A 24,964-nucleotide genomic window follows, 5' to 3' on the forward strand; every position below is an offset into this window, starting at 1 on the left:
TCAAAGCTCTGTAGTTGAGTATCTAACAAAGTTAGTGTTGGAAAAGACACCAGAGGTGGAAAGGGAAGGCCATCAAAGAATGTAACAGTAAACTACTACTTGTTATTGAAAAGGCCAATTCGAGATGGCTAATCTCCTACAAACTAAGCATTTCGAGGATGCTTAACTTCCAAGGTTCACAATTGAACAGTCCATAGATTCTTTGATACCTTTACAATTATCTCAAGAGCCTTATATAGACTCCATTCTAACTACTTGGGCCAACTACTTGGCCTAACTAACAACTAATCTAGTAACGACCTAACTAACAACTAACCTAATAACAGAAATGGGTTATCTACTTTAACCCATTACATTGCCCGCTCCTTTAAAACACCTTGCTCACAAGGTGTGCAATCGAAAGAAAGCTGTCTATTACAAGTGAATACAAAGAATATTGAAATACAAATGCAGCCTAGGGCCAAAATGCGGGCCAAAAGCCCAAACCTTTGTCTGATATTTGTTCTCACTTCCCAAGCAAGCCAGCTCACGTGAACACACTACCCAAATCTGACTTTCACAATGCCCAATTCCACCATTTGCACACAACAGTGACAGCACACACCTCCTCCGCAGCCTTTTTTATTTCTGTTGAACCCTCTCTCTTCCCATGCATCATCTACATTTTCGATCGTTGGTGCAATTGCTTAGAGACATTATCATGTCCAACGGATTTTCCATGTTTCGTTGTTGGAAATGATCACTAATTCGGATGAATATTTAGAAGAAACACGGAGACTTAAGAAAGAGAAAAAAAAAAAAAAAGAAAACAATCTACCATGCTCCAACAACGTCCAAACGGCAAATTCAGAAAATAACAAAAATAAAAAAAGGAGAATAGAATCAGTAATGAAAGGAAGTATAAAGAAAAAGGAGAATAGAATCAGTAATGTATAAAATCCATGACTTAGGTATTTTTGTTCCCATATGAGTAAATAAGTATAAAGAAAAATAAGAAAACTTAATTAATTTTGATCAAAGTAGTAATACAAAATTAGCCAGAGTCTTTGATAGCATTGGTATGATACGTATTATATTGTAATACAAATAAAACTTATATAATTACTAACATTTGAAAAAAAAATAAATAATTTTCTCTTTTTAGGAATACAAAATTAAACAAAATCTTTCACTCAACATTTCAATCAAATATATACGTTTCTTTTGTGCACAACAACAAAATACTTTTTTTTTTTTTTTTTTTTCTTCTTCTTTTGCTTTCAAAAGTAGAAGAAAACACTTTCAACAAACGCTTGAAAATCAAGTAAATCATATAAAGAAAAAAAAAATAATAACATAATATTCAAATGAATTAAAACATAAGAACATTTTTTTTTTTTCATTTTAATCCATATAAATGAAAACATATTAAAATCTTTGTTCCCACTCCTCGTAAGTAATGATAGAATATTAGTACTAGAAATTCAATACAATGATAATCATTAATGTGGTATTGTTTTGTTTTTGTTTTTCATAATTTTTAACGGCAAAAAATCCTAAATTGTGAGGTGCAGTCTACTGTCTAATGTCAAATTACACTGTTACAAGTTTTAAGATCATGTCTGACACCTCTCTTATAAAGCTTCAAAAGAGCCAAAAATGGAGAGGACCGTTAATCTCATAGGTAAATAAATATAGGTACTGATATAATATAAGTTGAATGATTAAATTTATTAGTTTTAATCAACTAATGCTTTTTGATAATTGATGATATTTTGAACTTCTAATCGGTTCAACCCTTTAATTACAAGCTCTATAGTTTATATTAGAGGCTTTTGACTATCTCATTTAAAAATTAATTTGTGTTTAGTGAGGGAATCTATAACTTTTTTATAAAATTTGAAATAGCACCCCGCAAGTGACGGAACCAGAAACTATTATGAATAGGGGCCCAAGCCAAAAAAATGCTAACGACCAGTTGGCTAAAAAAAAAAAAATTTACCTTATAATTTTTTTGTTCTTACGAAGTAGGAGGAGGGCCATGGCCTATACCAGTCCCTCATTCCTCCATCCCTGTTCGTAAAATATATTTTAAGAACCGTTAACGTGAACAAAACGCCACTGTTGTACCTCAACAGTTTTTCCAAGTCATCACTTACAATTCTGCGCAACTTCCGTAGTTCTTTCATGATTTTAGTCTTCCGTGATTTCCAATCCCACTTGCACCTTTTTCGAAACACCATTAATTTAATGGCGCATGCGAGTAATTCCTTGTTTAGAAGTCTTCATCACTCGCACTAACAATGAGCAGTGAAATCACTACAAGAGAAAATGATTCAACCCGGCCAATTGCTTACTTTTAGTGTCGAATGACGACATTGATGACAACGGAGCTAGGAAGGGATCATAATAACCGTAATCAAGAACTAAATTCACCAAATCAAATTTGAAGGGGTTAAATTTGACAACAAACCTGAATTTAGAAAAACCAATTTATAATATATATATATATATATATATATATATATATATTGGAACTTGAATGTCCCAAGGACTAGGTTAGAAGGTTCTCGTTTGCAGAATTAAAGCTTGACTTCAGCAGACTTCATTGTATTGTGGAGAGAGTAGGTGTCGAAGACTCATATGCTCTTCAGCAGACTTCGTGGTCAGTGGTCACTGATCATGATCAGCCACTTGGCTCTCACAGCAACGTATTTGAAAATCTTCTCCATCTTGTCTAAGTGCTGAGACACGCTTTTCCCCTCTTGCATCTTGCTGGGACAAAAAAAAAAAAAAAAAAAAAAATCATTGCAAAAGAAACTTCTAAATTCTAAGGGATTATTTGAATCGCCACTTATTTTAAAAGTTCAACTTAATAGTAAAAGGTAATCAAGTCAATCACTACTTTAATACTAATATGTGAAATCTAACACCTGAAATATTTAGTTGAAATAAGATGAATTAACGAAAACACTATTCGAACTCACAACCTCTACTCTAGTATTTGGAGTTTTTTGCCATGATTTCGGAGAAAATTATTTGAGTGATCAACATCATTGATTTTGACTACATTAATGCAAGATTTTTGCATGTAGTTTCGTCGAACCAAGCTGAAAATTGAAAGGAAAATGACCAATGCCTACTTTTTTGGCTTTTCTATTGAATTTGAATGTCCCAACGGCTAGGTTAGACGGTTCTAGTGGCAAAATGCTTGACTTCAGCAAATTTCATTGTATTGTAGAGAGAGTTGCTTGCTGTCAAAGGCTCATATGCTCTTCAGCAGACTTTGTGGTCATTGATCATGATCACTCACTTGACTCTCACCACAGCAAAATTTGAAAAATAAGTTTAAACTTTTGGTATAAGTAGTAATTTAACACCAATTTTTTATGTGGCTTCTAGAATCTCCTGGTAATTAAATACGGGCTGTGATGCCTTACAGAAGAGGATATACTATTTTATTTTTATTTTTTATTTTTTTGGGATAAGTAATATTGGTTAAAAAAAAAAAAAAAAAACGAATATTAATATATTAACTAGTTAGATAATACTATTTATAGTTAAGTGTATATATATTAGAACATGGAGCATACAAGTGAAATTGAATTCCTGAGGACGGCCTTTTTGTTCTGTTTTCACTTCTTTTTTAGAATTTGTTTGTTATCTCTCTTTTTCTTATGCATCCAAGACTAAAATGACTAAAATTCAGTGATGTATAAAAATTATTCCGCAACTTAATGTATCAAAATGACTAAAATTCAGTGAGAGAGGCTATGTCGTGTGTGAAAATCATGAGAAATTAACTGTCACAATGGCCATATAAGTTGTGAGTTTTCACCGTAGACCAATAGTAAATGGGATATCAAACATTTAAAGTAATCAGGATCATTAATTATTTTATCCACAATGAAGATCACATTGAACACAAATTGAAAATATGAAAACTAACAAAACCTTACATTATTCAAATCTAAACTTGAGAAACCAAATTGATGAGACTCTAAAGTGATCGATATGCAATTTTAAAGAAGAAGATTATACACCTATCTTTTACTTGGTTCATGAATTGGAAATATGCAACTCTCCACTTATAACTAATAGCTAATGGACCATAAACTCCCCAAAAACCTGTAATGAAGCCAAGAACCACGCTAATTGGAAACCACGGAATTCTATGCCCATTGTCCTCATCCTGAATATCTCTTTTGTTGGTACCAATATGGGCACATTCATGTGGAAGTGGAGGGCCACAAAGTTCAGGGTTGCCCTCATATGCCGAGACATCAAAACTCTGGAACTGAGTGCCTGATGGTATTGGTCCATGCAAATTGTTGTTTGCGACACTAAAGTCATGCAAGAAATGTAGACTGCTTAGTGATTCTGGCATTTTTCCGGACAACCGATTTTCAAAGAGGTCTAATTCTTCCAAGTTTGTGAGCTCAGACAATTGGTCTGGAATGTTTCCTGAAAAGTTGTTACGACTGAGATCCAGAGCATGAAGCAGCTTCAAACGGCCAATCTCAATGGGGATGTTGCCACTAAGATTATTGCTTCCAACATATATTGAAGGGTATAGATTTGACAAAAAATTATACTGGGTAAAACTTCTTGTGTTAAGAAATATTGGTAAATCCAAATGGTTGCGGGCTACTGGAGCCTTTTGTGACACTAATGCTGGCAGTGCACAAAGTTCTTTTGGGAATTCACCTGAAATGAGGTTATCAGATAAGTCTAAAGCAAAGAGCCTTGGAAGAGACGATAACCAACTAGGAATTGAACCTGTGATACGATTCTCAGATAAAGTTAGATATTCTAGCTTCTTAAGCTTAGATATCCATGTAGGCAATTGACCAGTCATTTGGCATCCACCAAGACTCAAAACTTGAACATTTTCAAATCCACCAGAACCAAAATCATTGTCATCACCTGGCATTGCCTCGTGTAGAAAATTTCCTCCAACAAGGACTATGGTGAGTGGCTTGCAACGCATCAAAATCTTGATTGCATCTATGATATTGGTTAACCTATTGTCAACAAGTGAAAGGAAAGATAAAAATTTCAATTGAACCACCTCATGCGGGATATGTCCCACAAGTCGGTTTTTGCTGAGTCGAACTGCTTTTAAGGACTTGCATGAGAAAAGGCTAGCTGGCAAATTACCGGAAAAGTTATTTATCCCCAAATCAACTGTAGTAAGTTGATGAAGACCAGAGAAATTAAAGTTAGAGATGTCTCCTTCAAGGAAATTAAATCGTAAAATCAATGTTGTGAGATTTGTGCAATTCACCAAAGATGGGGGCAAAGAACCTATGAAGGAGTTTGTATGAAGGATTAGGTGCTTTAATTTGGAGAGCCTTCCAATATTCTTAGGGAGCTTGCCGCTCAGTTCATTTCCATATAATTCAAGGTTGGTGAGTTTGGCTAGGTTCACAATATCACTACTAATGGGTCCTGACAGATTATTGAATGGTAAGGAGATTTCTTCTAACCTAGTCAAATTGTATATATCATGAGGAAGCAATCCTAAGAGGGAATTAAAACCTGCTCGAAAAACCTTTAGTTTGGAACATGCCCCTAGTCCACTAGGAATTTGACCACTATGATTATTATGAGAGAAATCGAGTAACCTGACCAAGGAAGAATTCATGCAAGGAATGGAAGGAATAGGGCCCATGAAATTATTGTTGCTGACATTGAGCTCGATCAACTGCCATGCTCTTTGAAGGAATGAAGATTGGATTATCTCGCTGAAGTAATTGCTAGATATGTCAACAATTTGAATGGATATTGGTCAACCAGATATATCTCCAAATAGATGGTTGTAGCTCAAATCAAGGACTTTGAGTTGATTCAAGGACGAAAACAATCCTATAGGGAGGGGACCGGAAAGTGAATTGTTGAAGAGATTGAGGTGTGAAAGCTGTGTGAGGTTTCCAAGAGAGGGAGATATACTCCCACTGAGGCCTTTAGAAGGTAACCAAATATGGGTGACTCGATGTTTATAATCACAAGAAATGCCCTCCCACTGGCAACAATCAGTGGAAGACCAATTTAGTGGAGGAGAAGAAGTATGGTTGAAGGCTAAGGTCGAAAGAGAGTCGTGGTCTATTTGGTTGCAGGCATGATTCATGGAGAAAGTGCCGAAGAGAAACAAGGCGAAGAGGAGATGATAAGGCTTTAAATCTAGCATGGTTCTTCCTTAATATATCAAACCAGAAGAAAAATGGATATGAATTAGTCCTAAAATTACACCATATATATATATAGCTATGATCTGCAACTTTGCCCAAATGGTATGTGACGACCTGACAATTTGGTTCTGCCCAAATTGTGAGTCCAGTGCCGACATAATAAACATTGTCAATTATCTTAAGACTTTGGGTGCAAATTAAGATTCTTGCGTGTAGTTTCATCTGGTATGGTTTGGAAGCATGTATGACTTTCCGGCATGAAAATTCTGATGGGATTGACAAACTTTTTCCTTTCCCCTATCATTGAACCAAGCAAGGTGATAGGAAAATAAGGCAGCGACAACTTGTGAGCAAAACAAAAAAAGTGTCAGCGACAACTTTATAAGTGCATCGTTTCAACATTGGACCTTCCTGGCTGGCCGAAAAATTTGACCTGGAATGAAATTATACAAAAAATTTCAGGAGTTTGTAAGTCCTAAGGGATGACTCACAATGAACCACGCCATCTCATTGTACTACAAAAATAAAGAGAGAAAAGGTTGAGATAATTAGTTAAGACAAGATTAAGAAAATTAATTTGCAATAAACTTCGAACAATGCCCTCTTCACAAGGATATATAAGACAAGCTTTGAAGGTTAAGAGCTTATTTGGAATTGAGTTTGAAAAATAGAGTTTTTAAGTCAAAAGGGGTTTTTGAGTAAAACTTTATTTTTAAACTTTTGTCAAAAGGCCATTTTGGTAATTTTCAAACTTTTTGAACATTTAAAAACGCTTTTAATTTTTTTACTAAACGATTTTTGAGTATTAAAAGCACTTTTAAGCCCATCAAATACAATTCCAAACAGGCCATAAATTATAAATTGGTTTCTTTAACTACTCGTCATTTTTTATTTTTTATTTAGTGAGTAGGTTTGTTGTCAATTTTGATCGTTTTAAGTTTGAATTTGTCAATTTAGTTCATAGACTTTTAGATTACGTTATTGTGATCCCTCCCTCCCTCCTCTTCAATGTCGATATTCCACACTAAAAGCAAATATTTTCATTTTTTTTCCCAATTTATATTTTTAACCAAAAAAATGAAGAATGATAAAGCATAGAAGTGACATTGCATTTTCTCTCAGGACCATATCATGTTTCACATGTGCTTTTCTTATTTTATCTAACAGTACATCAAAATTATATATATATATATATATATATATATATATATATATTCAATTTGCAACATAAATTAGGCGAAATCATATAAGCAAGCTCTTGTGGGTGTGAATTATATATTATTCCTTTGGCCCAAAATGGTTGACCGTTGACCATCGGTGCTGTTGGTGGTAGCTTCACAGAAATTTCCAAAGCTAGGCTGGTCGAAATGTGTACGTTTTTTCTTTTGGTTGGAAATTTTTATATTCTTTTTCCCCGTAACAGTTTTATTTTAAAAACGGTGGGACCATGGGATCACATTGAACGAAAATTGAAATGGTCAAAACTAACAAAGCCATAAATTATTGAAATTAAAACTTGAGAAAGCAAGTTCGTGACTATCTCTAAACCAACCAGTTGACGAAGACTCTAAAGCCACCAATATGTAATTTTAAATTAGAAGATTAATATTTATTTTTTAGGTTGTCAAGAAAATGGAAATATGAAACTCTCCACTTATGGCTAAAAATTAATGGACCACAAATTCCCCAAAAACCTGTAAGAAAGCCAAGAACCATAGTAATTGGAAACCAAGGGATTCTAGGCTCATCGTCGTCGCTAAGAATGTCTCTGTCGTTACCAACAATATGGGCACATTCATGTGGAAGTGGGGGGCCGCAAAGTCCAGGATTGCCCTCATATGCAGAGGCATCAAAACTTTGGAGTTGAGTACCTGATGGTATTGGTCCATGCAGATTGTTGTTTGCAACACTAAACTCAGACAAAAAATGTAGACTACTTAATGATGCGGGTATTTCACCAGACAACTGATTTGCAAAGAGGTCTAATCTTTCCAAGTTTGTGAGCTCAGATAGTTGGTCTGGAATGTTGCCTGAGAAGTTGTTCTGACTAAGATCCAGACCAATAAGTAGCTTCAAATGACCAATCTCTATAGGAATGTTGCCGCTAAGACTGTTGTTTGCAACAAAAATTACTGGTCCCATGTTGGAGAGAGAATTGTACTGGATAGTACTTCTTGTGGCAAAAATTAGTAAATCCAATTTAGTGTTGTCAACTAAAGCCTTTTGTGACATTAATGCTGGCAATGCACCAAGGTCCTTTGGAAATTCACCTGAAAGGAGGTTATTAGATAAGTCTAAACGAAAAAGCCTTGGAAGAGTTGACAACCAACTAGGAATTGAACCGGTGATACGATTTGAATATAGATGTAGACATTCTAGTTTCTTGAGCTTAGATAACCATATAGGAAATTGCCCAGTTAGTTGGCAGCCACCAAGATCCAAATATCGAAGGTTTTTAAATCCATTGGAACCAACTGGCATTGTCTCATGTAGAAAATTTCCTCCAAGAAGGACAATGTTGAGTCTATTACAACGCTTCAAAATCTTGATTGCACCGGTGATATTGGTTAGGCTATTGCTAGCAAGTGAAAGAAAATATAGGAATTTCAATTGAAGCACCTCGGGTAGGATTTGCCCCTCTAGTCGGTTTTGGGCTAGTCGAATTGCGATTAAGGACTTGCATGAGTAAAGGCTTATCGGCAAGTTACCGGAGAAGTTATTAAAGCCTAAGTCAATTGTAGTAAGTTGATGAAGACTAGAGAAATTAAAGGTAGAGATGTCTCCTTCTAGAAAATTTTCTCGTAAAATCAATTTTACGAGATTTGTGCAATTCACCAAAGATGAGGGTAGAGAACCTGTTAAGGAGTTGGTATGAAGGATTATATGCTTTAATTTGGAAAGCTTGCCAATATTCGTAGGGAGGTTTCCGTTCAATTCATTTTCATATAACTCAAGGCTTGTGATTTTGGCAAGATTCTCAATGTCACTGCTAATGGGTCCTAAAAGATTATTGGAAGGTAAGGAGATTTCTTCTAACCATGTCGCATTGTATATATCATCAGGAAGTTTTCCTGAGAGAGAGTTAGAACCTGCTCGAAAAACATTTAGTTTGGGACATGACCCCAATCCACTAGGAATTTGGCCATCATGATGATTACGAGAGAAATCAAGGAGCTTGACAAAGGAAGAATTGATGCATGGATAGGAAGGAATAGGACCTGTGAAACTATTGTTACTGACGTTGAGCTTAGTCAACCTCCATGCTCTTTGAAGAAATGAAGATTGGATTGTTCCGCTGAACTTATTGCTAGATATGTCAACAATTTGAATGGAGGCAGGCCAACCAAATATATCTCCAAATAGATTGTTGTAGCTCAAATCAAGGACTTTGAGGTTATTCAATGAAGAAAACAAACCTTTACGGAGAGGGCCCGAAAGTGAATTGTGAGAGAGATTGAGGTGTGAGAGAAATGTGAGGTTTCCAAGAGCAAGAGATATACTCCCACTGAGGCCTTTAGAAGGTAACCAAATTTGGATGATTTGATGTTTATGATCACAAGCAATGCCTTCCCATTGGCAACAATCAATGGAAAACCAATTTAGGGGAGGAGAAGACATACCATTAAAGGCTAAGGACAAGAGAGAGTCGCGGTCTATTTGGTTGCACGCATGATTCGTGGAGAAAATGCCGAAGAGAAACAAGGTGAAGAGGAGACGAGGAGGCATCAAGTCATGCATCCTTCTTGTTTGATAACTCATACCAGAAGAATGAAAGGCAAAGTCGCAGAAGAAGCAAGAGAAAAAATGATGAACGTCTAAATCTTGTACAGTATACCTCTATTCGATCTATATAAGTTTGGCCAAATTGCAAGTATATATAATGAGGAGTTGTTTTGGTTAGAGATGAGATGTTGCCTACTTCGTTTTTGCTAGTGGGATTGCTTGGAGCCATTTGATTTCGGTTTTGCTTAGTCTTCTTGTTCAAAATTACTTTGAATCATAAAAAAATTATATATATGCTATTTATTTATTCTGACAACGATAAACCAACGGCATCTTTTCTTGTAACGCTGCTTATAAGGTTGCGTTTGGAATTAGATAACGTATGGTTTGTTTGATTTTTTTAATAAAATTATTTACTTAACAAGAAAAGTTCCCCTGTTTAGAGATCTTCGCAAATCCAAGTCAATCTTGCTGGCACTCCTCCTTTGACTTTCTTCCTAAACAAAAACAGCTGGCACCCCCACTTCTTTAACAATTTTTATCATGTTTATATATATACGTACATATCATGTTCGCCCTTCCTCTGTACGTTGCTTAGAAAAAAAAAAAAAATATATATATATATATATATAATGCTGTGCACATGAATCCTTGCATCCCGGCTAAAGCAAAGATGCTAATATCATCAGTTTACTCCTTTGATTTCTTGGAAAAATATTTGAGTTACCATCACTTGCGTGTGGTTTCGTACTCTTTTTTTTTTTTTTTTTTTTTAAGAGCAGCATAAAAGAGTAACGTTATACATATTATCACTTTTTTACACTTTTTTATTTTTTATTTTTTTTATATATATATATTTAATAATGATTTTAAAAACTACGTATAAATGTCGAGATCAAAATTGGTGTGAAGAAATGAAAGTATAGCATTACTTGAAGCATAAACATATGAATTTGTTGATCTTTCAACTATGATTAACGAAGTATAGAGAAATTTGCATCAACAAGATGCATTAAGTTTGCTGTACATAGATTCTTCATTTAGCAGATAAAAGGTGGATTTTCTTGCACTGAAAAACGCTATTTCTTCTCTTCAATTCCTATAAAATCAAGAGAAACGTTATAAGTACCAAATTTTTTACCAAGAGATGTGTACCAAAATCATGTGGAGTTTATTCATTTGTACCCATAGCATTTTTCTTAATTAATTGTTTTGATCTTTTCTCCAATAGATTATAGCTCCATGTCATTTTGATATCCATCTCTTTGTATAAGTCTTGATTCCCTAGCATTTCTCTGAAATAAATCAGTGGAATCTTAACCTTTTCCTTGGGGTAAAATCAAGCTTCACCTAGAGATTTTGTGTTAGGTTTGTTCCTCGCTTTTTTTTTTTTTTTTCTTTTCTTTTCTTTTTTTGTTCTAATGAATAATGAGATGTTTTACCTACATTTATATAGCCAATTAATCTAATAATCAGATTCCTCTTGCCGATTCTTTCCATTTTAATGGTTGGAATTTTTTTTTTTTCTTTTTTTTTGCGTGAAAGGATTTGAAATTTTAATTAATTAAATAATAATATTCTTGAAAGCTCATAACACAAACTATAGGACAATATTGCTTTTTTTATTTTTCCTTTCAAAAAATAGAAAGATGGCCACTTAATTCATTTAATTATAATCTAGCTATCTTACCGACTCACCCAACCAAGATTTATTTGTTTTTATACAATTTTCCATTTAAATAAATATTTTTTATGCAATTTCGTGTGACATATTCTTTTGCATTGCTTTAAGTATTGAATCACTTCATTTATTCCGATTGTTGATCAAGTTTATCTAAAATATTTACTTCAAATGTCTCTTTATCACTTCCAAAAATAATTTTTCTTTTTTAATTCTTCATTTCCATGAAAGCACATGCTTTAAGTGGCAACGGTCATAGTTTCAAAATTTAAAACTATTAAACAACACTTATTTTATTCAAATTACTTATGAATAAATCAATTTCGTACAATATATATGGGCTAAGACATAATCATCTTTTTGATTATACACCAAACTAAATAGTTTCAAACTTGGATAAAAATCCATGGCTTGCAAATTTATTAGAAAACTTATGCTAGTGATGAGGGAGTTGCTTATTCTTGTTCTCTTAAAAGTGCAAGCTAATGACTTTACTCATATCTCTTTCCATCCCTCTTCACCTCCCACACTGTCTCTTCATTTTCCTAAGCTTGATAAAGTTCAAATTAATGATTTTGCCCCTGAGTCATTTTTTCCTTCTCCACAACCCATCTGGTATCCTCAATCCTCTGAACTTGATGAAACACTACATACATGCATTGATATGTTTATTAAATTTTGTGATGAAAAATGGCTAGATCGCAGCTGGTCTAAAGATCACAAGCTTGGTTATGAATCTTGTCTTTTTCTAGGTTATTACACATGTTGGTGGAAACACAATGTCAAGGAGATGGTGAATTCCGAGCTTGCATCTTGTGTACAAAATTGTATAAAACATCAAACTAATGTTAAGACCTGTTTAGAAGAATGTCATGAAAGGCATTTGAAGAAACAATTAGATGTTATCTATACATAAAATTCCCGGCTTAAGGTCTACTAAAGATTTCTTAACTAATCTCTCTCTCTCTCTAGCTATTTGTTAGTCGCCAAATGGATTTGATATGGTTTGTTTCTTAAAATGCTTATCAATCTTTATATACAGTAAAAGAATACTTTCCAACTTTTATATATATTTTTTGACATGCACCAATAGAAAGTTTATCAGGTATATTTTAATTATTTTCATTCATTACAAACTATTGAACATTGTTTCTTCTACATGAATCTTAACTCGTATTAAAAGTTGTCATTTACACTTTGATGCAGAGTCCCACACAAATTCCAATTCCTTTGAAGGCCAAATAAGTTCATCAAAAATGATTGCCGCCAGACGTTTTGAGGCAAAATACTAGTGGCTTTGTCTTTATTATCTTATGACCATTTCAGTAAATTTAGAATGATAGAAGATAGAAGTGAAATTGCATTCCTGAGCATAGCCATTTTGTTCTGTTTTCACATTTCTTCAAGAGTTTTTTGTTCTCTCTCTCTTTTAAATGAGATTGAGAATATTCCTTTAGTGTATTTTAGAGGAGAATTTTTTTTTTGTTGGTTTGTTGTGAGTAGGTTTGTTGTCAATTTTGACCGTATAAAGTTTGATTGTGTCAATTTCGTTCATAGACTTTAGGTTACGTTTATTGTGATCCCTCCCTCCCTCCTCTTCAATGTCAATATTCAACACTAAAAGCAAAAGTAAAGGTGTAATTGTTTCTTGATCTTTTAAGTCTGGCTATGAAAAACCATTCTTTAAGGAACTCTGTTCTGTAGCACTAGCCCCAGGCAAAGGGCCAAAAAAAGGGTATTATCATGCAGGAAATTTTCATATTGACTATTCTGTCAATCATTTTAGAGAGAAAAAAAAAAAAAAAACGACGTTTTCTAAATTTGGAAAAAGGGAATGAATTTAATCATTTTTGTGGTCATGATTAAATAAGACAGGTATGAGCTTATGAAACAAATCATGTTCAAGTAAGGTCCTGATTCAATCATTTCTATCTGAAAAGAAAACCAGATTGTTTTTGTTTGTAAACAATTAAATTTCTATTTTGAGAACATCTGCTTGCTTACTTAAATCCAAGACTGTTTTTTGGTAAGTTACTTAAATCCAAGATGCATACAAAAGCTATGTAACTTCTGACATTTGGTCCTGCTGCAGATGAAAATAATAGCACAGCTAAATAACCCGTATATTGTGCAGTACAAAGATGCATGGGTGGAAAAGGTAGTCTATTAGCAAGGTGTTAGTTCTGTAATTTTACCCCAAAATCAGAATTAGATTAAAATTTTCCATTTTATTTTCATGAATTTAAGAAAACATTATAATTTGAAAATCATGTCCCCTGAACCTTATTATTGGGTTGGTTTTTGATTCATGTACTACAGGAATGCTATGTGTGCATTGTGACAAGTTACTGTGAAGGAGGAGATATGTAAGTAGCACTACTTAAAACCTTGAACTTAGCATATTAATCCATTGCTCATTGGTGAAAGAACTTTGACATGGAGCAAGGGTGTTCCTCTAAGCCAAGAGGCTCTTCACATTCTACAATAAACCTTAGCTCATATCTGATCAATGCTTCCACTGAAAATGCATCAGTAGAAGGTAAAGTCACACTTCCATGTGAAAATGGTCTTATCTCTCGTAAGCAAACAAAGAAAGAAGATATTTACGAATTGAATGGAGGTTCTAGTGACATCTCATCAATGAGTACGGTGACTTTGGATCATGGTAATGAAACAAGGATTGAATGGGACCCCCAAACTCGGCAAAGAGCAGAAGGTCTGGAGTCACTACTAGAGATCTGCTCAGATTTACTAAAACAGGAAAGGCTTGAGGAACTTGCAGGACTGTTGAGACCTTTTCGTGAAGAAGAAGTTGTGTCATCAAGAGAAACAGCAATTTGGCTGACACAGAGCCTAATGAATATTCGCAAAACTGGCAGTGCAGCTTAGCAGAAATGGAATTTGAATGGTTCATCACTTGTAATCTCATCAAGTAGACAAATTTTCTAGATTTCAAAAGCTAAGTTCACTTTCATAATCTGGAAATCATTGTAAAACATTTTAACCTTAATTTCCCCTTAATTTAACTCTTTGAAATTCCTTAATTCATATGTTTCTTGATGGATAATGAGATCTTTTAACTTAAATTTATAAAGCCAATCAGTCTACTAATCAGATGCCTTTTGATAGTTGGAAATTTTGGTTGATTTGGAGCTTTAGAAGAGATAATGATAAAGCATACAAGTGAAATTGCATTCCCGAGGACTGCCTTTTTGTTCTGTTTTCACATTTTTTGAAGAATTTGTTTGTTGTCACTCTTTTTATTATATGCATAGGAAAGCTATGCAACATATAATGACCAAATAAGTTGTGGCTTGTCATCACGGATCAACTGTAAATGGCATGACAAACAAAGTAACCAAGATTAATTAATTTTCTCCAAGACGATGATCACATTGAACGCAAATTGGAAATATGAAAACTAACAAAACCTTACATTATTCAAATTGAAACTCAGGAAACCAAATTGATGACAGACTCTAAAATGACCAATATGCAATTTTAAAGAAAAAGATTATACACCTACCTTTTAGGTTGTCCATGAATTGGAAATATGCAACTCTCCACTTATAGCTAAAAGCTAATGGACCACAAACTCCCCAGAAACCTGTAATGAAGCCGAGAACCACAGTAATATGAAACCATGGGATTTTATGCCCATTGTCCTCATCTCGAATGTCTCCCTTGTTGCTAACAATATGAGCGCAATCATGTGGAAGAGGGGGGCCACAAAGTTCAGGGTTGCCCTCATATGCAGAGGCATCAAAGCTCTGGAGTTGAGTGCCTGATGGTATTGGTCCATGCAAATTATTGTTTGCGACACTAAAGGCATTTAAGAAATGTAGACTACTTAGTGACGCTGGTATTTCGCCGGACAATTGATTTGCAGAGAGGTCTAATACTTCCAAGTTTGTGAGCTCTGAAATTTGGTTTGGGATGCTGCCTGAGAAGATGTTATGACTAAAATTCAGCACAGAAAGAAGCTTCAAACAACCGATCTCAATTGGGATGTTGCCGCTAAGATTATTGTTTGCAACAATAATTGCTGGTCGCAGGCTTGAGAGAAAATTGAGTTGTACAATCTGTCCAAAAGGACTGGGGCCAATAAATATTGGTAAATCCAAATGATTATGGTTTACTAGAGCCTTTGGTGACACTAATGTTTGCAATCCACAAAATTCCTTTGGAAATTCACCTGAAATGAGGTTGTTAGATAAGTATAAACGAAAGAGCCTTGGAAGAGTCGACAACCAATTAGGAATTGAACCTGTGATATGATTGGAATCTAGTTTCAAGACTTCTAGCTTCTTAAGCCTAGAGAGCCATATAGGTAGTTGACCAGTCAGTTGGCACGCAGCAAGACTAAACATTCGAAGATTTTCAAATCCATCAGAATCAACTATATTGTCATCACTTGGCATTGCCTCATGTAGAAAATTCCCTCCAAGGATGACAATGGTGAGTGTCTTGCAACGCGTCAAAATCTTGATTGCACCAGTGATATTGGTTAGCCTATTGAAAGAAATTGAAAGGAAAGATAAGAATTTTAATTGAAGCACCTCAGGTTGGATTTGTCCCTCGAGTTGGTTTCGAGATAGACGGATTGCGGTCAAGGATTTGCATGAGTAAAGGCTTATTGGCAAGTTACCAGAGAACTTATTATCTCCAAGGTCAATTACAATAAGTTGATGAAGACTAGAGAAATTAAAGGTAGAGATGTTTCCTTCAAGGAAATTGGATCGTAAGGTCAATTTTGTGAGATTTGTGCAATTCACCAAAGATGGGGGCAAAGAACTTGTTAAGGAGTTTTCATCAAGAAGTAGGTGCTTCAATTTGGAGAGCTTCCCAATATCCAAAGGGAGGTTGCCACTCAATTTATTGCCATATAACTCAAGGTTGGTGAGTTTGGCAAGTTTCACAATATCACTGCTAATTGGTCCTGAAAGATTATTGAAAGGTAAGGAGATCTCATCTAACCCAGTCGCATTGTATATATCATGAGGAAGCAAGCCTGAGAGAGAATTAAAACCTGCTCGGAAAACCTTAAGTTTGGAACACGCCCCTAGTCCACAAGGAATTTGGCCGCTATGATGATTATGGGAGAAATCGAGGAGGCTAACAAATGACGAATTGAAGCAAGGAAAGGAAGGAATAGGGCCCATGAAACTATTGTTGCTGACGTTGAGCTCGATCAACCTCCATGCTCTTTGAATGAATGAAGATTGGATTGTCTCACTAAATTGATTGCTAGATATGTCAACAATTTGAAGGGAGGCAGGCCAACCAAATATATCTCCAAATAGATGGTTGTAGCTCAAATCAATGACCTTGAGTTGATTCAAGGACGAAAACAATCCCTTAGGCAGAGGACCCAAAACTGAATTGTGGGAGAGATTAAGGTAGGAGAGATGTGTGAGGTTTCCGAGATAGGGAGATATACTACCACTAAGGCCTTTAGAAGGTAACCAGATATGGTTGACTCGACATTTACGATCACAATAAATGCCCTCCCACTGGCAACAATCAATGGAAGACCAATTTAGTGGAGGAGAAGACATACGGTTGAAGGCTAAGGACGAGAGAGAGTCGCGGTCTATTTGGTTGCAGGCATGATTGGTGGAGAAAATACCAAAGAGAAGCAAGGTGAAGAGGAGATGATAAGGCTTTAAATCTAGCATGGTTCTTCTTTAATATGTGAAACCAGAAGAAAAATGGCTATGAAGTAATCCTAAAATTACTCCATGTATTTATAGCTATGATCGGTAACTTTGCCCAAATGGTAAGTCACGACCTGATGGTTCTGTAGACGACAACTCTGCCCAAATTGTGAGTCCGGGGCCGACATAATTTCAAGTTCACTAGTACCGTCTTTTGATTTTGGGTCGAAATTAAGATTCTTCCCTGTAGTTTTCATGTGGTATGGTTTGGAAGCATGTATGACTGTCCGGCATGAAAATTCTGATGGGATTGACAAACTTTTTCCTTTCCCCTATCATTGAACCAAGCAAAGTGATAAATAGGAAAATAAGGGAGCGACAACTTGTGCGCAAAACAAAAAAAGTGTCAGCCACAACTTTAAAAGTGCATGGTTTCAACGTTGGACCCCTTTAGTCTTAACTAGTGGAATTTCTTCGAGCCATTTGATTTTGGGTGTTTCTATTGTAAGTCACTGTCGTTTGACATTGGCCTGCTACGATTTGGAAGCACGTATGGCCAAATCCAAAAAAAGATATTTATGATATTTTTTGGGTTTGGCCCTAGGGGGTGGCCAGACCACCCCCCAACCGGCCCTTAGGGGTGGCTTAGGGTTTTATTTGATTTTAATTTTTTGTTATTTTTATTTCGATTTTCTTTTTAAAATTTAAATAATATTTTATTATAGTGGGACACATGGCATGCTGTAAACCGTGGGATAAAAATAGACAGCTCAAATTGAGAATATGAGACTCATATTCTCCCAATAATGAGAAGCGATCCTAATCCTTAAAATTCTTGCTTTTAATGATGGTATTTTACTTCGCGCACAGGAAAACATACTAATTATATGACTTGGAATTCTGGAGTCTGAAAAAAATTATCATGAAGTGAAAGTTGGGAGGATAATGACTAAAACTAAAGACTTGGAAGGCATAGAAAGTATGACCAATGGCAGGATGCTTGACTTAGACTTTGTGGCAGGATGCATGACTTAGAGTCAAACTCCTTCAGCAGACTTGTTGTTTACTGGCGAATGGTGATGATCATGTAGTCATTTGACTCTCACATCACCAAATTTGAAAATCTTCTCCATCTGGTCAAAGTGCTGAGACGCACGCTTATGCCCTCTTGCATCTTCCTAGGAAACCAAAAAATCAGTGCAAAGATTGGTTGCATGCATGAACTGCGGAGAAAAGGCTGAAGAGAACAAGGTAAGGAGGAGATGATGAGGCATCAAGTCTTGCGTGGTTCTTGTTTGATATGCCAAACCAGAAGTAGCATAATAAATTGGTACAAATTTTTTGGGCCAAAGGAATGAAAAGCAAAGCTCCGAAAGAAGCAAAGAGAAAAATGAAGCACATCTTGCATATACCTCTCTATATGTTTGCCCAAATTGCAACTATATATATAAAGAGAAATTGTTTAAGTTAGAGATGAGATGTTAACTCTTTATTTATTTACTAGTGGATTTGCCATGAATCGTTGAAAGGTAATATTTTATATATTTATTTATGGACAAAGTTTTTCTTCAAATTGGGCTGGAAAGTTTCTTTCAACCTAGTCTATAAAAGTGACATATGTCTCTTTTTTTAATAATATGTAAGATGCACATGAATTTTTAATAAAATTTGTTCCAACTTTATCCCTGCTATTAAAAAAATATGTGCATCTCATATGTTCAAGGAACACATGTTACTTTTATAGACTAGGTTGAAAGAAATTCCTCCAACCCAGTTTTAAGGAAAACTTTGTCCTCCTTTATTTATTCTTAGAAAGATAACCAACGCCCCTTTTGTTGTGATTCTCCTTTAATTTTGAATTGATATATACATTTTCTTTTCCACCATGAAGTATGAAAAGCTTCTAAAGGACTAACATGAACCTTCTATAAATTTGGTTGATGGGAAGAGTCTTCTTGGTGCAAAGTGCTTCGGTCCATTGACTTTTCCACTTTTTGTTGCCTTTAAAGCTTGTTTACTTCGTTTGCTACCCTCCACTATCTAAACCCTTGAAAGTATTTAAACAGATAAATGAGTAATCCACAGAAATCACCCAAAAAAAAGAAAAGATTGTTGTGCAGCTAAGGTATGATCATGAGTATATAGGTCAATTTTACAACAAAACATGAAGAGATTCAGAAAGGGAAAAAAAATCCACCATGCCCCGAGTCCAAAAGGTGAACTCTAGAAAATAACAAAAATAAAAAAAGAAATGTTAGATTAATATAAATTAAATAATTACATTCATCTCTTCCTATGAGTTTAAAACTTTAAAATATAATTGTCATTCGCTTACACGTAAAGGAGATTGACATAATATAAATTAAATGATTAAAGTTATCACTTGCTATCCATTTAAGCCATGATTTAAAGAGAAATATAATGAGTAAAACAAAACCATGACTCGCATAAATTGGTTTGTGTAGATTCAATTTAATGAGTTCTTGACTTTAAAATTACGTTTGTTGTAGTCCCTCCCTCAGTCCTCGTCAACGCCAGTCGTCAACAGAAACAGAATGGTGGCGGTTGACAAGAGGTGGAGTATTTGGAGTTTTTTTGCCATGATTTCAGAGAAAATTATTTGAGTTATATCAACATCATTGATTTTGACTACATTAATGCAAGATTTTTTGCATATAGTTTCGTCGAACCAAGCTGAAAACTGAGAGGAAAATGACCAATGCCTACTTTTTTTGGCTTTTCTATTGAATTTGAATTCCCAAGGGCTAGGTTAGACGGCTCTAGTGGCAAAATGCTTGACTTCAGCAAATTTCATTGTATTGTAGAGAGAGTAGCTAGCTGTCAAAGGCTCATATGCTCTTCAGCAGACTTTGTGGTCATTGATCATGATTACTCACTTTACTCTCCTCGCAACAAAATTTAAAAATTAAGTTTAAATTTTTAGTATAAGTGGTAATTTAAATTTTTGGTATAAGTGGTAATTTAACACTAATCTTTCATGTGGCTTTTGGAATCTCCTGGTAAAGACGGGTTGTGATGCCTTACAAAAGTGGATATACTTTTTTTTTTTTTTTATATAAGTAACATTGGTTAATACAGAAAAAAAAAATTACGAATATTAATATATTAACTAGTTAGATAATACTATTTATAGTTAAGTTTATATTAGAACATGAAGCATACAAGTGAAATTGAATTCCAGAGGACTGCCTTTTTGTCCTGTTTTCACTTCTTTTTTTTTTTTTTTTTTTTAAGAATTTGTTTGTTGTCTCTCTTTTTATTATGCATCCAAGACTAAAATGACTAAAATTCAATGAGAGAGGCTATGCCACATCTGAAATTCTTGAGAAATTAACTGCACAATGCCCAAATAAGTCGTGGGTTTTCACCGCAGACCAATAATAAATGGCAGTCCCTAAGAGGTAGTTCAATTGGCTGGAGACCACGCCTAATGAAGTGAAAGAGTAAATGGCATAACAAACATTTAAAGTAACCAAGATCATTAATTATTTTATCCACAATGGGGATCACATTGAACACAAATTGAAAATATGGAAACTAACAACACCTTACATTATTCAAATCTAAACTTGAGAAACTAAATTGATGAGACTCTAAAGCGTCCAATATGCAATTTTAAGGAAGAAGATTATACACCTATCTTTTACTTGGTTCATGATTTGGAAAATATGAAACTCTCCACTCATAACTAATAACTAATGGACCACAAACTCCCCAAAAACCTGTAATGAAGCCAAGAACCACACTAATTGGAAACCATAGAATTCTATGATGCCCATTGTCCTCATCCCGAATATCTTTGTTGTTGGTACCAATATGGGCACATTCATGTGGAAGTGGAGGGCCACAAAGTCCAGGGTTGCCCTCATATGCTGAGACATCAAAGCTCTGGAACTAAGTGTCCAATGGTATTGGTCCAGGCAAATTGTTGTTTGCAACACTAAAGTCACGCAAGAAATGTAGACTGCTTAGTGATTCTGGTATTTTGCCGGACAACCGATTTTCAAAAAGGTCTAATTCTTCCAAGTTTGTGAGCTCAGACAGTTGGTCTGGAATGTTTCCTGTAAAGTTGTTACGATTGAGATCCAGAACATGAAGCAGCTTCAAATGGCCAATCTCAATGGGGATATTGCCACAAAGATTATTGCTTCCAACACATATTGAAGGGTATAGGTTTGACAGAAAATTGTATTGGGTAACACGTCTTATGTTAAAAAATATTGGTAAATCCAAATGGATGCGGGCTATTGGAGCCTTTGTTGACACTAATGCTGGCAATGCACAAAGTTCCTTTGGGAATTCACCTGAAATGAGGCTAGCGGAGATAAGTGTAAAGCAAAGAGCCTTGGAAGAGTCAATAACCAACTAGGAATTGAACCTATGACGATTCTTAGATAAAGTTAAATATTCTATTTTCTTAAGCTTAGATAGCCATGTAGGCAATTGACCAGTGAGTGGGTATCCACCAAGACTCAAAACTTGAACATTTTCAAATCCATCAGAACCAAAAACATTGTCATCACTTGGCATTGCCTCGCGTATTTAAATAGATAAATGAGTCATCTACAGAAAGCACCCAAAAAAAAAAAACATTCGTTGTTGTGCAGCTAAGGTATGAACATGAGTATATAGGTCAATTTTACAACAAAACATGAAGAAATTCAGAAAGGGAAAAAAATCCACCATGCCCCGAGTCCACAAGGTGAACTCTAGAAAAAAACAAAAATAAAAAGAAGAAATGTTAGATTAATATAAATTAAATAATTAAATTCATCTCTTCCTATCATCTTAAGATTTTGAAATATGACTTTGTCATTCGCTTACACGTAAAGGAGATTGATATAATATAAATTAAATGACTAAAGATATCACTTGCTATCCATTTAAGCCATGATTTAAAGCGAAATATAATGAGTAAAACAAAACCATGACTCGCATAAAGTGGTTTATGTAGATTAAATTTAGTTCTTGACTTTAAAATTACGTTCGTTGTAGTCCCTCCCTCAGTCCTCGTCAATGCCAGTCGTTCCACGCTAAAACAGAAACAGAATGGTGGCGGTTGACAAGTGGTGGAGTATTTTGATTTTTTTGCCATGATTTCGGAGAAAATTATTTGAGTTATCAACATCATTGATTTTGACTACATTAATGCAAGATTTTTTCGATGTAGTTTCGTCGAACAAAGAACTGGATTGATTGTCAAACGTACGTGTCCGAAATCAAATAAAACCATGCCAGATTTCCAAGCTGAAAATTGAGAGGAAAATGACCAATGCCTACTTTTCTCGGCTTTTCTATTGAATTTGAATGTCCCAAGGGCTAGGTTAGACGAACAAAAAAAAGAAATTCGTGTTGGAAAGTCACCGTGGTAGCCAAAATCCAATGATAGTGAGTTACAAAAGGAACACCCAAAATCAAATGGCTCGAAGAAATTACACAAGTAAAGACTAAAGAGGCAACATCGTATCTCTAACCAAAACAATTCTTTGTTATATATACTTGCAGTTTGGGCTAAATAATACAGAGCCATTTGCTTTTCTTGCTTCTCCGAGAACTTTGCCTTTCATTCCTCTCGTATGAGTTATCAAACAAGAAGCATGCAATACTTGATGCCTCATCATCTCCTCTTCACCTTGTTTCTCTTTGCCATTTTCTCTGCAAATCATGCGTGCAACCAAATAGAACGCAACTCTCTCTTGTCCTTGCCCTTTAACACTTCTTCTCCACCATTAAATTGGTCTTCTGCTGATTGTTGCTATTGGGAAGGTATTTCCTGTGATGATAAAGGTCAGGTCACCCATATTTGGTTACCCTATAAAGGCCTTAGAGGGAGTATGTCTCCCTCTCTTGGAAACCTCACATATCTCTCTCACCTTAATCTCTCCCACAATTCACTTTTAGGTCATCTCCCTAAGGGTTTGTTTTTGTCCTTGAATCAACTCATGGTCCTTGATTTGAGCTACAACCGTTTATTTGGAGAGATATCTGGCTGGCCTGCCTCAGTTCAAATTGTTGACATATCTAGCAATCAATTCAACAGGACAATCCAATTTTTGTTCCTTCCAAGAGCATGGAGTTTGATTGAGCTCAATGTCAGCAACAATAGTTTCATAGGCTCTATTCCTTACTATCCTTGCATCAATTCTTCCTTTATCAGGCTCCTCGATTTCTCTCGTAATCTTCATGATGGCCAAATTCCTAGTGGACTCGGGTCATGTTCCAAACTAAAGGTTTTGCGGGCAGATTTTAACTCTCTAAGAGGATTGCTTCCTCATGATATCTACAATGCGACATGGCTTGAAGAAATCTCCTTACCTTCCAATGATCTATCGGGACCCTTTAGCAGTGACATTGTAAACCTTACAAAACTCACCAACCAAGAGTTATTCGAAAATAAATTGAGCGGCAAGCTCCCTGCGAATATTGGAAATCTCTCCAAATTGAAGTACGTAATCCTTCAGACAAACTTCGTAACAGGTTCTCTGCCCCCATCTTTGATGAATTGCACAAATCTCATAAAATTGATTTTACGATTCAATTTGTTTGAAGGAGACATCACCACCTATAACTTCTCCACTCTTCCTCAACTTACTACTATTGATCTGGGGTTCAATACCTTTTTCGGTAACTTTCCAATAAGCCTTTACTCATGTAAGTCCCTAAGAGCCATTCGACTTTCCTACAATAGACTAGAAGGACAAATCCAACCAGAGGTGGCTCAATTGGAATTCTTGTCTTTCCTTGTACTTAGTTACAATAGGCTAACCAATATTACAGGGGCAATCAAGATTCTGATCCATTGCAAAACTCTCAGTGTAGTCCTTCTTGGAGGAAATTTTCTGTACGAGGCAATACCAACTGATGATAGTATAGTTAGTTCTAATGGATTTGAGAATATTCGGTTTTTGGGTTTTGGTGATTGCCAGCTGATGGGTCAATTTCCCATATGGCTATCTAAGATTAAGAAGCTAGAAGTTCTAAATCTAGTTTCCAATCGTATCACAGGTTCAATTCCTGGTTGGTTGTCAACTCTTCCAAGGCTCTTCGCTTTTGACTTATCTAATAATCTCATTTCAGGTGAATTTCCGAAAGAACTTTGTGCATTGCCAGCATTAGTGTTAGCAGAGACTCTAGTAGACAATAACTATTTGAATTTACCAGTTTTTTCCGCTAGAGATGGTACCCTTGGCCAATATAATGTTCTCTCGAACATGCGACAAACAATAAAAATTGCAAACAACAGTCTTAGTGGCAACATCCCCATTGAGATTGGTCATTTGAAGTTGTTTCGCCAGCTGGATCTTAGGCATAACAACTTCTCAGGCAACATTCCACACCAAATATCTGAGCTCGCAAACTTGGAATTATTGGACCTCTCTACCAATCGGTTGTCCGGTGAAATACCGTCATCACTAAGTAGACTGCATTTCTTGTCTCGATTCAATGTTGCAAACAATAATTTTCATGGACCAATACCATCAAGCACTCAATTACAAAGCTTTAATGCCTCTGCATATGAGGGCAACCCTGGACTCTGTGGTCCCCCACTTCCACACGAGTGTACCGATACTGTTAGTACCATCGAAGACATTGAGGAGGAGGAGGAAAATGGGCCTACAATCCCATGGTTTCCAATTAGTGTGGTTCTCGGTTTCATTGTAGGTTTTTGGGGAGTTTGTGGTCCTTTGCTTTATAAATTTATGTCAAACTAA

At 35.4% G+C, this 24,964-nt stretch overlaps 3 protein-coding genes and 1 pseudogene across 3 annotated transcripts; 1 reads left to right on the plus strand and 3 right to left on the minus strand.

Annotated features, from left to right (window-relative positions):
* Positions 1-3,979: 3,979 nt before the first annotated feature.
* Positions 3,980-6,169, minus strand: LOC132163786 (receptor-like protein 2; annotated as a pseudogene).
* A 1,603-nt stretch (positions 6,170-7,772) lies between these two features.
* LOC132163788 (receptor-like protein 2) lies at positions 7,773-9,908 on the minus strand. The gene has a single exon (XM_059574159.1). It carries the CDS (start codon positions 9,906-9,908, stop codon positions 7,773-7,775), a length of 2,136 nt encoding a protein of 711 aa, XP_059430142.1.
* Positions 9,909-15,053: 5,145 nt separating this feature from the next.
* Positions 15,054-17,252, minus strand: LOC132163789 (receptor-like protein 2). Its single transcript, XM_059574160.1, has one exon. It carries the CDS (start codon positions 17,250-17,252, stop codon positions 15,054-15,056), a length of 2,199 nt encoding a protein of 732 aa, XP_059430143.1.
* A 5,942-nt stretch (positions 17,253-23,194) lies between these two features.
* Positions 23,195-24,964, plus strand: LOC132163791 (receptor-like protein 3). Its single transcript, XM_059574163.1, has one exon. The coding sequence runs from the start codon at positions 23,195-23,197 to the stop codon at positions 24,962-24,964; it is 1,770 nt and encodes a 589-aa protein (XP_059430146.1).

The sequence above is a fragment of the Corylus avellana genome, chromosome ca10, assembly GCF_901000735.1.
Source record: "Corylus avellana chromosome ca10, CavTom2PMs-1.0".
Lineage (NCBI taxonomy): Eukaryota > Viridiplantae > Streptophyta > Magnoliopsida > Fagales > Betulaceae > Corylus > Corylus avellana.

Coding starts and splice junctions, on each gene's coding strand:
- LOC132163788 (XM_059574159.1), bottom strand. CDS start 9,908: ATGCATGACTTGATGCCTCCTCGTCTCCTCTTCACCTTGTTTCTCTTC.
- LOC132163791 (XM_059574163.1), top strand. CDS start 23,195: ATGGTCCTTGATTTGAGCTACAACCGTTTATTTGGAGAGATATCTGGC.
- LOC132163789 (XM_059574160.1), bottom strand. CDS start 17,252: ATGCTAGATTTAAAGCCTTATCATCTCCTCTTCACCTTGCTTCTCTTT.